This window comes from Prenolepis imparis, unplaced genomic scaffold (assembly GCF_030444845.1).
Source record: "Prenolepis imparis isolate NDT839.2.m4 unplaced genomic scaffold, iyPreImpa1.0 SCAF_3, whole genome shotgun sequence".
In the NCBI taxonomy this organism is placed as follows: Eukaryota; Metazoa; Arthropoda; class Insecta; order Hymenoptera; family Formicidae; genus Prenolepis; species Prenolepis imparis.
In genome coordinates, this window is record NW_028141161.1 from 9351298 (window position 1) to 9366693 (window position 15396).

General features: G+C 39.6%; 1 protein-coding gene across 3 annotated transcripts in view; it reads left to right on the top strand.

Moving 5' to 3' along the window:
• The window catches only part of LOC145934537 (uncharacterized), a 211333-nt gene that overhangs the window by 175476 nt on the left and 20461 nt on the right, over window positions 1–15396 (top strand). The window contains exon 2 of one of the 3 annotated variants that reach the window (XM_083035045.1): window positions 5195–5651. The exons of the other annotated variants lie outside the window; for them this stretch is intronic. Within the exon in view, the coding sequence (XP_082891171.1) occupies window positions 5561–5651 (91 nt within the window). The 5' untranslated portion in view covers window positions 5195–5560. The remainder of the gene's footprint in view (window positions 1–5194; window positions 5652–15396) is intronic. 3 annotated transcript variants of the gene reach the window in all.

Genomic DNA, 15396 nt, shown 5'->3' on the forward strand with positions numbered 1-15396 from the left:
ATCGATATACGCTCTCAACCCTTCGTTGAACGTTCATCTTTCAATCTGCGCCGGAACATATTAACGGGCTTGTTCGGATAATGGACAGATGCAATAGTCTCTATATATGTTCCTCCATTCGTTAAATTAATAATCGAATTACGATCGCGTGCCAATTGCATTAAAAAGTGTCAATCGTCTGAGAAAACAAGACTATCAGAAAAAGTTGGAAATAGTGTTGTTGAAATTTTTATTAGTAAACGCAGAGCATTAGATAACATACATATTTTTTTGATAGATTTTATATTAAAATATATTATCTGATATTATTTTCTGAATACTGAAAGTAATTAGAGATTTGAATCATCGATATTTTATTTCATCGTTTGCAACATCAGATATTGAATAGAACATTACGGGATATTTATTAGAATGTTAAGAAACTTGCTAATTAAACTCTATTTTTTAATGTTGCTTTGCAATGTAATCGGAATGAATTTAATTATTCGTATGTTCACATCTGATGTTTCAACAACGTTGCTCGGATCGTCATTAGTCAGCAGATAGCAAGAGAGATAAACAGCGATAATCATACGAATCCTCCATTATTCAATTTCTAACGTTGTAAAAGTGTAACTTGCTAAGAGAAAATGCTACCGATCGTTTGAGGGAACTTATTTTCTTTTTCGATTATGATAATTCACTTTAAGTGTCTGTTGAGGAATTGAAATTGGACGAATCGATTAAATAATATCGATGCAGTAATTAATCTTAATTAATCTTTTAATAGATTCACAAATTCCCTTAATCATCAATCACTATTATAAAGTAGAAATTAAATATTGAACGTTCACTTTGTTTATATTTACCAAAGTGCTTATAACTACTCGTCAGGAATGCTTAAGTATTCAGAAAACTATTGGCACATTATAAATTTTTTTAAATACATTGATGCATAGTTGATTATATTTACGAAAAGGACCATTTCAAAATATGTTTTCCATTTTTTCAATTAAGATTTTATTACTCATTTTCAGTGACATGATTCTAATTCTTTAGCAGAGGAAATATGTCTTTTCGCGCGGCCTTATTTTAGTTTTATAAGATTCGACATGTTTATTTTTATGACACAAGATTTAAAGACAGAAAAGAAATATCGAGAAAGAGAGAGAGAGAATGCTTCGATAAAAATCGTAAACAAAACGAGCTAAATTCCCACATCGACGGTGTCTCTTAATTAATTCGGAGCATTACGTCGTTCATCGGAAAATACCCCAAAGTATTAATCGTCAATTAACATTTTGTTGTAAAAAGATATTACGGCCGTGACTGCGCGATATCGATATTAAAGTCGACGTCAAGAGCCAACTATTAAAGTATCGGGACAGAAAAACGAACATTGTATGCTATATTGGCTTCGCCGGCACTCGAATTCGTCGCGGGAATAAATTCGCGTGTGAGGGGGCCCCCTCGCTATAGAGTGAAGGATCATGAAGATCGACACGACCAGATAAGAATCGACGGTACTTCGGGGGCTGATGGGCCCGTGACGACTTGAAAAGACTCTTTGAAAATGCGTGTCGAGGACGCCGCCTTCGTGGGAGGGGCCCCGACTATTTCTCGCCGATGCAGGGGGTCCGTTTCCCGATTTCTCTTTCGCAACCCTTTTTCACGGGGCCGTAACGAACATATCGCGGCCGCTTGTTTATCGAAAAGCGCGCTCGAGAGTCCGTCATACAATAAAAACGTCCCGTAAATTAGCGCCCGGTGACTGTCACGTCTCGCCGAGAGCCAGCCGCCTTCGTTTGCGGTTGAAAGTAGCGTTAAAGAGCCTGACAATTTAACATTTCAATATGATGCATCTTTTAAATTTGAAATAATTATAGGTTGATATTTATTAATTTTTTTTTAATTATACATATTTTTTTATCAATTTATTCTCCTTTTTTACTCTTATTCTTTTTATTAATTTTATTAATTTTGTGCTACTATTTATTTTACTCTTTTTTTATATTTTAAAAAAATTTTAAATAGTAAATAATAATAAATAATAATTTCTTGATGTAGAAAATCCAAGGAAACGATATAGCATACAATGTTCGTTTTTCTGTCCCGATTAAATATCCGACGACGATATAAAAATGAAAAATAATAGAGCGCGCGGGGTTAAACGAGGTTCGGCAGATACTCTCCTCATCTAGATCTGGCGCGTTAATTTCGTAACTTGATACGTCATTAAAGTAACAAATTGCGCTATTAACCTGGCCACGGTTAATTAGGCGAGGCGTTATAAATGGCAGAAAAGTTTTGCGAATTAATCAATGCTCGATCGGATCTGATCGCGCGCGACGGTGCATCGTTTCTTCCGCTTCTTCCTTTTCTCGTTCTCCTCTTCTTCTTCGTATCTTCGCGGATCCGCCCGTTAATAACCATAAGTGCAATAAGTAGGTTGAAAATGGAGATGAAATAATTTTGTGGACCGACCCGCGGCGCGAGTGTAACATTAACGAACGGTCGGCGGCAACGAGCGCGTTATAATAGTAATTACACTAATTACATGCTGTGTAACCATCCGGCTAAAATAAAGAGAGCCCGATAAACTTGATTATAATGGCACAATTCCGCCATAGGACGAGTTAATTCGACAACAATGTTATACTACCATATACGTGATTTTACACACCGCGAAAAAATGTGACGGAATCCTTTTGCGATATGTTCTAACATTATAGCCGACCGCAGAAAGTATTAATTTATAATTTGAAGAAACTCGACAAATTATTCTCGATAAAAAGATAATGAATTTTATTTTCTTCAAATGAAGTAATTTTTTCAGTTAAAAGGATATTTTTTTTTTTACACGGAGAACCAGCTTTATGCGGATGACCTTCTCGTCAAATATCCAAGTTTCTTTTTGTAAGCGCTCGTTCGAATTAATTGCCGGTACCGTAATTAAGAAGAATTTTTACATAATCGAATAGCAGGAGTAACGGTGCACATGGGAATACGCGCGTAGGCGGTTATTTAGTACGTGGACAAAAGTGCGGAGCCGTTTTCTTTAATAATTTCGGTGTTAATTAAATGCCGATGCGTGGGTGTCGGTGTGGAGATCAGACGAGACTGACTCCGCGTACACAGGACTCGAGTTCGTTTTGTCAACTTTCACTGCGGTCTTCTCTCTCCGTCTTTATAACTCCTCTTCGTTATGCTAGTCGTTAAACGCCAGGTTGCTGGCATCGCGCGCATCCGGTGGCAAATTGAGTTTCACCTCGAGCACATCAAATGTACCGCGTTAATCGCTTAATAATTTTTCGCGGAGATCCCCCGATATCAATTTGTTGATCGGGAATTACGGGAATCGATAAAAAATTCGTTATTTACCCGTGGATTACGTGAGATACGTCGCTGATCGATCGAAAAAAATACAGGTAAATCTTCGCACTTTGCGTGATTCCGCTTATCGGAGAGACTTATCGACGCGACGCGGTATTTAAACCGGTAATAAACGACGCGGTCCCGGCGAAAAATATTCAAAACTTTATTTACCGGCGATGAAATATTTTTTGTCTCGCTTTCACCTCTCTCTCTCTTTCGATTTTCTTCAATGAGATGGCGAACGAACGCTCTCTGCCTCTCACGTTTTCGAAAGTTACGCGGCTCTCTTACGTCCGCCCGCTCGCTCGCCCCGTTCTTTTTCACGTTGCCGGTAATTTTACCGTAATTTACGACAGCGGAATGAATCCCCTCGCCCACGCGCCGACCGAGGAGAGAACAAGACCGAGAATGAGTTCGCGGTGCGGTCGGGTCGCCTCGATTCTATTAATTCAATACGATTAGTCCCGTACGACTGACCACGATTCTTCGCACTAATTGCCCCGAGGTAGACTACCCTCGTGAAGAAAGCTGGGAGGAAGGGGATTATCGAGAGGATTAATTAAATTGAATCGAGCTTAATTAGCCGTGGCCGCCTCGTGACTCCTCGAGGTGCGAAGAGACTCGCCTAGGGCTCTTTAAGATGACAGAGTCGGGATGAAAAGTTCGACGATAAATTGAATGTTTGTCACGCTCGGCATTAATCCTTCGTGTAATTACGAAGAAAACTACTTGGTTAATTATCAGATTAAACACTGCAAGGTATTTGGATAAATTCGTAGAAAATTACAGATATATTTCCAAAATTTTTTTAATAGATTTTTGTGATATTTTCGAATGCGATAAACTTTTTTCAAAATTAGCGATCTTGTACGGTTATCAAATTGTAAAAAGAGAGAAAGAACGCATGAAAAATTCATCCTATATGTCTTTGTATAATAATATAATAATATCGATTAATAACTATTATTTTACTCGTTAATGATTTCTTTTAACTCGCTTATTCGCGCTTGTGTCACCACAAATGCAAATTTCTCAGCTGTGATTCATATAAATTATGAAAGGCGAGCATATAACATTGTTCTCGGTACAAGTAATCCAAGGAATTAGCAAACACGTGGCGCTGTCGTTCTTATTTTGCATGACAATATCGCGTGCGCGCTATTCATACATGACACGAGTCAAAAGCTGTCCATTAAATGTTCGTTTAATGTCAGTGAAACCTGCCCGCATTATCATAATTCGTTTCCGCGAATATCGCAATATCGAAGCGATATATGCAAATGAAAAGTGATCTAACTAATAAAAAATAAATATACACGTCGCGCCACGTCAACGTTTGCGGTACACGAGATTCGCGTGCAACTTATGACGCATTAAACAGCGATTAATGAATCAAATGCGAAATAAATTGTCGAGAGAGTCTCGTATATTCGAATCTCTCTTTCTCTCTCTCATCGAGAGAAAATGCGAAATTCGGAAGCGCGATTAAAACAAGCAGGTGAATGAAAGTGTTACGTTACGAGGAATAAATCGGACATTAATTAAATCTTTGTATAAATATATCAATTATAACGCAGAAAGTACGAGATTCCGAGGTGCAATTTTACAGAGACTCGAGCGACGGGAAATATCGATCTCGCGAAAGTCAACGAACATTGCGAGGCATTGAATTAAATTAAAATGACATTTCTCTTCAATCAACAAAAATTTAAGAAAATTATATTATTGTATATAACTTAAATGCCTCGTAACGCTCGACGCGTAGAGTATCGATCGTGAATGACGAGTCAATGATTGTCATCTCGCGCTCGATACTCAGCAATGAAACGTCAACTTGCAGGAACCGATAAACGCAGGAGCATCGATCATCGTTCCGAGGGGTGGATTGAAAGTAATTGTTATTCCGCGTCGAGACAATCGCCGTTCATTGACAGTTCGCGAGTTCAGCGATAAACGCGCGACTCGCGTAAGAGAAAAAAAAGTCAGTGCGTCTTTGTGAGTGCGTCATCGTCTCTCGTCTCATCTTCCTCTTCCGGAGAAATATGTTTCGCGGACAATGTGGGACGAGAATGTCCGAAATGAGTCGCACGGGCAGCGCGTGAAGGGTCAAACTACCCGCGTAGTAATTGATACATATATAATCCGCCGTGCGTATGATAAGACGGAGATATAATTTATTGAGCCGTGTACACCACGTTGCGACACCATGGTTACCCTGGACACCGAGCAGAAGCCCGAGAGGCAGCACTGCGGTCGACGTATGTGCGCTATTTGCCGACGCATCAAACGAGATAAAGGTAATGAACGACATGATTTTTATCTGCCGCATCGCATGTCGCGAGCATTTAGCGCGATAATCGCGACATAATATAATATAATGGGGGAGCGCAATATTTGATCTTTCCTCCATCTTTCTCTTTATATATGTATACATATATATGGAGACATATATATGCGTAATCATCGAATTCGCAAACAACTCTCTTGATTGAAAATAAAAGTGGACCAGGTCCTGATATCCGTCGACCGCTTTAAAATATACGGCGCTTGAAAATATGGGCTCGTTATCCGCTTTGACCCGTCAACATCGACAACTCGCCTCGGACAATTCGCCTCGTTTCGCGCGGAATTTTAAGAGCCGTTATTAAAAAGCGTTTAATTATTTCTTTTTTCCCCTTCGTTGCGCAATAATTCATAGCGTGCGCGTGTTGTTGCATAAAGGCAAGCAGCGAGAATGAAATGCGTGACAGAACGTTTCGCGCAATTTATGTAATGAAGGGGGACCCCTTTCTCCTCCTCTCCCTTCTCCCTCTTCCCCCTTCGATCATCGATTATTACTTTCTGCGTTGAATCGTGTGTTCACCTGTCATTGCACGCGGTATAATTACGATGAACGTGTTTCGTGAAATACGCTCGGCAAAATATCACAAGATTGAAAGATCGAAGAATCCGCGACGATTCTCAGATATCCTGCTGTATTTTTATATACCTAACAATATTCTATACTATTTAATTAATAATTCTAATAATTATGTTGTTATAAAAATAAATTAAAATTAATCAATTATAGAAAATAAAGTAGCTCTGTCGCTACTATTAGTACAACATCCATTTAATTATAATACATTTACTGCAGTTTCTCTCGCGCGTTACAACATTTGCAAAAAAAAAGAAAAAATTAGGAGATGAAAGGATAGGACACTTACTTAGGCGAGAGAGTCTGTCGGCTTACACGCATTATAGAATTACGAATGTGTATCGACGCGGTTCGAAACTGGTTCGTTCTTCTTCTTTGTCGTCCCCCCAACCTCGCCGTCGTATGTCCTCGTTGTTTCATGCAAATCGCTCGTTAGTTGAAACACCTGAAAATCTCGTGTGGGACGTACATTGTCTGTCTCTCTCGGCGCGGGCGCACGAGACTCCATGGATTATTCATCCCCGTGGCGTATTCGTGTTAAGGTGACAGACTGACTGACGGACTTACGAAGAAGGGAAGCGAAGGAAGCGAAGGGAGGTACCTTTTGCGCCTCGGGATAATGGCTGTCCGTCTTGTTCGATCTGTCAGCGCGAGGAAATCAGGCGGGATAGCACAGGATGCGAACATTGAAAATTTATCTCGCCAGTTAATTATTTCCCTTCCGAGAGATAAATTAGATTCTATTTCCTAAACGATGAATTGATGATGGGAATTAATTTCTGATATACTTTTTTAAATATTTTTATATAGCACATTTATCTCCTAGTATTTATGTAAGAGAATTTATATATATTTGCGATTGAGTAATTTAATTTATTTATTTAAATGTAAAAATATATTGATTACGAAATTATATCACAAGAGATTATTAAATTTTATTAGACTATGAACTAATCATTGAATTAATCTATCGCAAGCAAGGTTGTCTGAAACATGTCGCAGGTGAGAAAGGATCCCTTGAAGGCGTGAAAGGGCGCTTACGAAATTGCGCGGGCGCTTGTATGAATGGAGGAAACGGTTTCATTCATCCGCGACGCGTACGCAATCCGCGTAATCGTGATCGAATAGGCGAACGGACATGTTCGATTTCACGAGCAACCTTGCTCTATGCCTGGACAGTTATGGCAGGCGTGACTAGGCCGGAGGTCCCGATTATGATAAAGCGCGTGGGGGCTCGCCCACGCTCGCCCTTCGCTCGTTCATTCATAAATTCAACTCTCACCGTTCGCGTGCGCACGTGCGCGCGTGTCTTTCGGTGGCTCTCGCGTTACACCTCGTTGTTCGATCAAGCGTGTCGTCCTCGCTTCCCAAGTAGGATCGTTTCAGTCGTACGAGATCCGTTCAGAAAAACAGAGGGACATGTCGCGAACGGAATAGAGATGTGAAGCTTGATGAAATTTGACAATTAACAAAAATTAGACATTACTTACTGACGTTTAGATATTACTCTCTTCACGTCACCGTATTAAGGATATTATACACGTGCTGCGACTCGCTTGATCTCTCGGCTAAGTAAGGCGTCATCTTTGAAAAATGTTTCCCTAGGTGAAGCAAGCGACCGATCGCATTAATATGGGTTTCTTCACACATGGACCCTATGGCGACTATTGCGTTTCTAAGTCGATTGCAGGTTTCCAAAGCGATCTCAGAATCGGCGCGCCCGATTATGCGACCAGGGTCTATTTCTAGAAACGCGCCGCCGACGTACATACTAATTAGTTTTTATCGCGTTGTCTTTGGCGAGCGGCCGAAGCAAGAAGCCAGATAATACGAGAGACGTAGAAGAAGCGTATACGTACTCAAAGATCACAACCCGGAGTCTCTCCTAGAGAAAGAGAGAGAAAACAGGAATGATAGAGGGGGAGGTAGGGGACAATGTATCCCATACTTACAATCCGCGAGGTATCGCAATCGAGTTTCCAGCGAACGAAAGGGGGAGGTATGAGGGGAAAGCGACAGAATCATCGCGGAGATGCGCGAGAGAAAGAGAGAGCGAGCCGACGATGGCGAGGACGGCGCGAATCCTGGAGAACAAGCGTGTTTGATATCGCGAGAAAAAGAGAGAGAGAGAGAGAGGCGGAGAAACAATTGGCATTCTGCACGCACGTCCGATCGAGGGGGTGAAGGGACGAGGGAAAGGGTGGTAACGATGATGCGGGGGGAAGAAGCGGGGTGAACTCACCGTGGCATGCACCTGTGCATTGCCGCCATATACGACGCGGAGTTATGGCGTTTTTCTCCGGGTACGGCCGCCGTACGATATGTACACACTCGCGTACACGTATACGATCGTATCTCAAGCGGCCAAACCAACTCCATTTCTGGAACGATTCGCGTCCGTCCGTCCGTCCGTCCGTCCGTTCGTTCGTTCGTTCGTCCGCGAGTGAACCTGTACGACTTTAAAGACCGCCCCGAGAGAGAATTAATTGTCCGCGAAGTGTGTGCATAACCGCACGCACGCTCTCGCGTTGCACCGTGCTCGGTGCAGAAAAAAAAAACGTAACTCAGACAGTGCTAAGGACGGAAGACGCACTCGTGTTTATTAGACACGCTAGATGAGCTCGCTCGACGCCGTTTTTCCGCCAGTAACGCCTTGCTTTCCGCGGAAACGAGGTCTCCGTTCTCTCCTGTCTCTTTTCATCGAGGATCTACCACTTTTTCGTGGGAAATGGCACGAAGACGAACCACGCACCGTTCAATCTTCGTTAATATGTTTTCAACCCGAATAAAAGCCAGATATTAAAAATTTGCTGGGAATTTTTTTATAAACGATATTGTAGAGTAAACGTAAGAGATTTCGCGAATGTATAATTTGCAAAATTGCAAAGCACTCTAAAGTTAAGTAATCCTTTTCTAAAAAAGATATGTAAAGTCGATACTCGCATATATCGAAGTTTATTGTTGTCGCTTTTCCGCGATGCTCATTGGCTGTCAAGATTCGCGTTGTGCGTTATATTCGTAGCATCGAGAGACTGTCATCGCAAGGGTTAACAGTTTGATAGTTTGTTCAAAATAAAATTAAATAAAATAATAATATTAGTTTTAAATAATATAATATACCTTATCCGCGATTAATATTTTTTGACAGAAATCAGCTGATAACTATCAAAAATATTAATCGAGTTTAAAGTATTATAATATTATTTAAAACATTTTATTTAATTTTATTTTGAACAAACTGTTAAACTACTAATCCTCGCGATGACAGTTTCTCGATGCTACGAATATAACGCACAATGCGAATCGAAACAGTTAATCAGCATCGGAAAAGATGCAGCAATACTTACAAGAATCGACTTAACGTGCCTTTTTTAGAAAGGGATGTTATAATATTTTAAATTCGATTAATATTTTTGACAATTATCAGAGCTGATTTTTGTCAAGAAATATTAATTACAGACATTATAACATATTATTTAAAACATATATTACTATTTTAATACTTTCAATATATTATATATACCCCCATTATCGCTATAGAAATATTATAAAATAAACAATTTCTCACTCACCGATACGTGCAATAGCGGAGTTGTTGTACACAGCACATTGATCTGAAAACAAAAGATTCAAATTATGTATATACATAACTGTGTCGAATAGTGTGTGTCTAATATCTCATAAAAAATCAGTTTAGAAAAAATGTTTTATTTTGCATACCTCATAGTTGCCCCGATGTTGCCCGATGCCTCCCCGGGCCTCCTCCTCCTCTCTTGGTCCATGGTAGCACTCACGACACTCGCGAAAATACGAATAATTACGATCGCCCGATACTTTACACGGCACTCCCGACACGCGAAACTTTACACGGCACTCCCGGCACGACGCGTGAATCGCAATGCTACCTGTAACAAATAAAATACATACATATATTAGAATAATCTTATTATTTCGCATTATAACATACATAATATAAATATGTAAGCTAGAATTAACAATAGATGTATCCACGGATCGCAATACATTCGCGCGCGCGAAAACAGATTAAGTTGGGTTATGTAGGCAAGAGATTTTGCATCGAATTTTTCGCGAAATATGCGTTTCGAACAATTACGCCTACATATTAACGTTGAAATTATGATATGCGATTGATAAATATTACAATACAAAGGTTAGAAATTGTTTCTAACGATTATGCTTACTAATTAATCAAAGCGGGACGAAGCTCGAACTGCCTGATACTCGCGGCGTTTCGGTAATGGCCGCTATTCTACAAACATCGGCAACTTCACTCTAATAGCGCGCGCGCGATACTGTATACATGACTTAATGTTATAATAATATTAATTAATTAAAACTCGAATGAGATTCGTTCGAAAAGATATAGCTTTAGAAAATAAAATATTCATCGAGAATAAGGTATTATAACATATTTACAACATATTACTATTTTATAACTTTTACCATATTATTATTTTAAAATTTAATTAGCAAACTATAAAACATACACAATATAAATCTAAATATGTAAGCTAGAATATTTAATTAGCAAATTTTCGCTTTATTAATATTTATTTTATTAGAAATCAGCTGATTAAAGTATTAATTTGCTAATTAATTTTTAAAATAATATGTCTTAAATAATATGTTATAATATACTTTAAGCTCGCGCGATTAATATTTTTGACAGTTATCAGCTGATTTCTGTCAAAAAATATTAATCGAGAATAAGATATTGTAACATATTCTTTACAACATATTACTATTTTAATTTTTTAACATATTATTATTTTAAAATTTAATTAGCGATTTAATGTTTTAATTAGCTAATTTCTGTGAAAAAATATTAATCAAGTTTAAACAAACTTTATATTATTTTTTTATGAATTCATGTTGTATGTAGCAATCTTTTCTATTCATTACTGAAAGGAAATAGTAAGAATAGACTTGACGTGCTTTGCCAATCCATTAACATAAATCATAATGTCATTATTATTTATTGGGGCCAAACAAATCCCACTTATCAATTGTGAAACAATCAAATTTTTAATCATTGTTTTCAAGATTCAATGAAAATATAGAAAAACCGTTGTCGCGAATTAATTGAAGAAAATATCAGAACGTTATTTTTTTTATCTTTTCCTATATGTATCCCCATATATATTTTTAAATATCGAGAAATCGGAGAACGCTGACAAGAAATGCCACGGTTATCAGAGGGCTGCCACGTGTCCGCTTCCGTGTTGTAGTCAAAAGCCAGTCAGCCGGCTTTGCTGACGAAGTATACCCGGGCAAAGTGTGTATCTACCTGGCGTGTGCCTCTTCTCTGTCGCGGTGTAAAGTTGGAGCGTAGTTGTGGGTGTAACCAGTTTCCCGTGGGCTTTAGCTGTCAAGCCCACGTGGGCCGCCCACGCGGACCAGATATATTACTACGCCGTAAGAGAAAGAAGACGGCGCGAGCGAGAACGAAGGGGCCGCGAGGGGAAGTCGAAAAGAGAGAGAAAGAGAAAGACTGGCAAGAGAGACCTTTCAGGAATGAGAGATGCGGCTTGCGACACAGGAAACAGTTTCACCTAGAGGGGCGAGCGAGCTCGCGCAGCATCAGCTCCAGCAACCAGCGTTAAAACTAAGCGCGGACATGTGGGTGTGGATGCACGCACATCGTCTTCTTGACAACTCCGACGAAAGGTTGCACGGATGATGATTAGCGAAGGCAGCTTATCAAGAATGTGCATGGAAGTTTTTTTTAGAATCTCTTAGGTTTTGAAATTTTTGTTCGCACCTCGAGGATGCAAACTGTCGCGAACATCGTGAATTTATATATTGTTCAGTACAGTATATTTTTAAAAATCTCTCTACACATCTGGAGAGAGAAGTTGGCGCAATTATCGAGTATCTTCGAGAGAGTCAGATACTTTTCTCTTTATTACGTCCCCTAATATTCGCGACTTTGCACATATTTTCAGATGTAATACCCCGGTTATTTATGGTTATCCCGCCTTTTAAGGGATAATGACGATTGCGCGCGATTGACTCTCCCGATCGGTCAGTATCGCGCGCGCTTGTTCCTAACTTAATAGACCTTGCGAAATCGCGCTCGAGACAAAAACCCGTGAGTGAGTTCGCGACGTGATACGAAGTAGCGCGCACGTCCAGCACGATTCATTTCTCGCGCAATTGCTAATTAATATACCCCGAGGCCGACTTTCGCCGTAAGAAACCGCGTCTTTCTGTCTCTTACAGGCGGCAGGTGTTTATCACGCAAAAACACGTTGATTTAGCGGCCCGATATAGTCGAGATGTGCACGACGGACGAACGTTCGAGACAATGTGTCCGGATCCGTATTGTCAGTCGGTTTACATGCGTAGTAATTACCGTTGACATAAGGTATCGAAGGAAGAAATAATCGTGCGATTTCTCCCGGGCTGTCTCTCCGACCGAATTAACACGCGAATCTAAATAGACAGTCATAATCGCAGGACTAGTTTTTTTAGGCAGCACACTCGAGCCGTAATATTATTCGAAAGTCTCTCTCGGTTCACATAAGTGATCCTAATGAAGAAATTATCGTAATTTGAAAGTACGGGAAAGAAACGTCGTTAAACTCGTTAATAAACGGTATTTATTTTGCTCTTATCACCAGTGTTATTTACGAGTTTTCGAAAAAATATCTCGGACACGCCTCGCACATATAACATTTAAATGTGCGATGAGAATGAGAAATATCTAGAATAATGGCAAAGTTTTACAAGCTTTGAGTACGATGTAACGTGCCAGACGTTCATTCGGCACCTCGTGCCTAAGATATTATCATCTGCAGTTGCACACCAGACATCTTCCGCGAAAAGCGAGTTACGAGGCGAATTGTCAAAAAAAGCACGATATATCTTTCTTTCCTCTCATCAAGACAGGAGAATTAAAAAATTATAACTATGATAGGGAAATAGATTACACATGAACGCACTCTCGCATCGAGAACATTTCAATCCGTAAAATATAAAATATATCAGATTGTCGCAATATTTAATTTACCTAAAGTGATGTGTGTCGCATTTTAACAAGGTTTTTCTAAACTGGACTTACATAACTTTCAAGACGAATGACTTACAATAAAATGCGAAATAATAACTTATATACGAAATAAGTGATATAACTCTTTCTTTGGTCAGACGCGACAAATCTTTGCGATGCGCCCCAAAAAAAATAAATAAAAGCAAAAACACGATGATCGAGAAAAGCGGCCGATCGTGGATGAAGACAAAAAAAAGTCTTTGCAGGAAGAAACAGAAACGGAGGCGGAAAACGGAAAAAGGGCAAAAGAGAAGAAAACTTGCCTTCCCGATTGATATAACGCTCCGATTTGCGTAATATACGCACCGTCGTAAAACTCCCGGTGATTTATCCCCGCTAAATAAATAGATGTCGGTGTTGTTAACCCCGTTTTTATAGGTGGAATCCGCGTGCGCATGCCACACACGTTCCTCATCCTGAGTCCTCCTCGCTTTTGCGTGCTCCGTCGTGTGGTGCAACGTTTTTCGTGCGTGGGTCGTGGAAGGTGGAGCGCGAGAAGAAATGCGTTCGCGCGCGCGATTAAAAATACTGGTTTCTCCTCGAGGAAAGAGTAGACGAAGGGAGGAGGACGAGGAAAAATAGAGAGGGAATCGTGATATTTAAGAATTTTGGACAGAATTTACGAGCGCCAGACGGTGTCGACTCGATCTCTCTTTCTCTCTCTTTCTGTCTTGCTTTATTCTCTCTTTCGGAGCGACATAGTAAATGGTACAGATATACGAGAAATGTCGGCTGGACCGATTTCTAGCGGGTTGACTCCGAATTCTTTCCACGCCCATCGCACGCGATGATCGCACGATTCGGAGGCCTATATTAGCGTTAAATGCCGAGTACGAAGATAAGTCAAAAAGTCAATCATCATTTAAGACTTGAAGCTATATGTCAAATTGAATTTGTATCATATATTCTATAGGATAATTTTTAACGATTTAATAAATATAAAATATATGATGTATGTAACAGCAAATTTTGAAGAAAATTTATAGTGTAACATTTACTTAAATTTATAATTTTTAAATTTTATTTCTACAAAAATTAAAATGCTATATATCCCATATATTTTTTTAACGAAAAACATACATTTGACTGCGTAAAATAGATGTTCAATGGCGACGACCAATAAAGATATTATTTACCTTAATCGATGCATTAGTGCGCATAAATCGATCGTTAAGTGCGCAGAAGATTCAAGGTACGATACGTCGCTCGCGGTACGCAACGATCTCTCGTAAACACAGGAGAAAAATGTAAATTCACGCTTCTCTCTATCGCTCCGAGGGGGACATTACGAAAGACAAGTGCGCACATCAATTAGAAGGCGTAGCCGATAGGCGGAGCGTGCTGAAGCCGTGTTAAGCTTACATAGAGCTCTATAATATACACGAAGAGCGGGCGCGCGAGCTCTATAAGTCACTTATAAGTACGTGCATGGGTGCGTTTGTGTGCGTATCGCACGATCGACGCATTAAACGGCGTTCCTCCCGGCTACCGCGGTGCGCCGGGAAACGATCCATGGCCGCGAAGACCGAGGAGCAGCTGGAGGAACAACACGTAGGCGCGCTGGCTCCGACATGAAAATCGAGTAAATCGCGTCGGGTATATTCTCTCCATACCGCTAATTATCCTATTAGCGAATTAACTAGTAAGATGATTAATATGAAAGTTACACGCGTCTCTTATGTGCGTCGCGATCTCGAGAAGATACGCGAATCTCTCTGCGCCTGGATCTCTGCGTATGCAGTTTGCCGATAGCGTAATTTTATATTTATTTTAGTTTGTTTATGCACTCTTGCCAGATAGGTGTAATTTTATATTTATTTTAGTTTATTTATGCACTCTTGCCAGATTCTAAAACAGATCTATATTATTTATTAATTGATAATTAATTGAAATAATATTTGTTATGGTGCAAACAAATTAATTGAATATGATACACTCGCTACACATGTTGATGAAATTTTATATCTATCGCACAAGAGTATAATTTGTCTATTAAACAAATTAATTAAAAATATTAATAAGTGAAATTAATTAGAAAGAAGAGCAATAATTA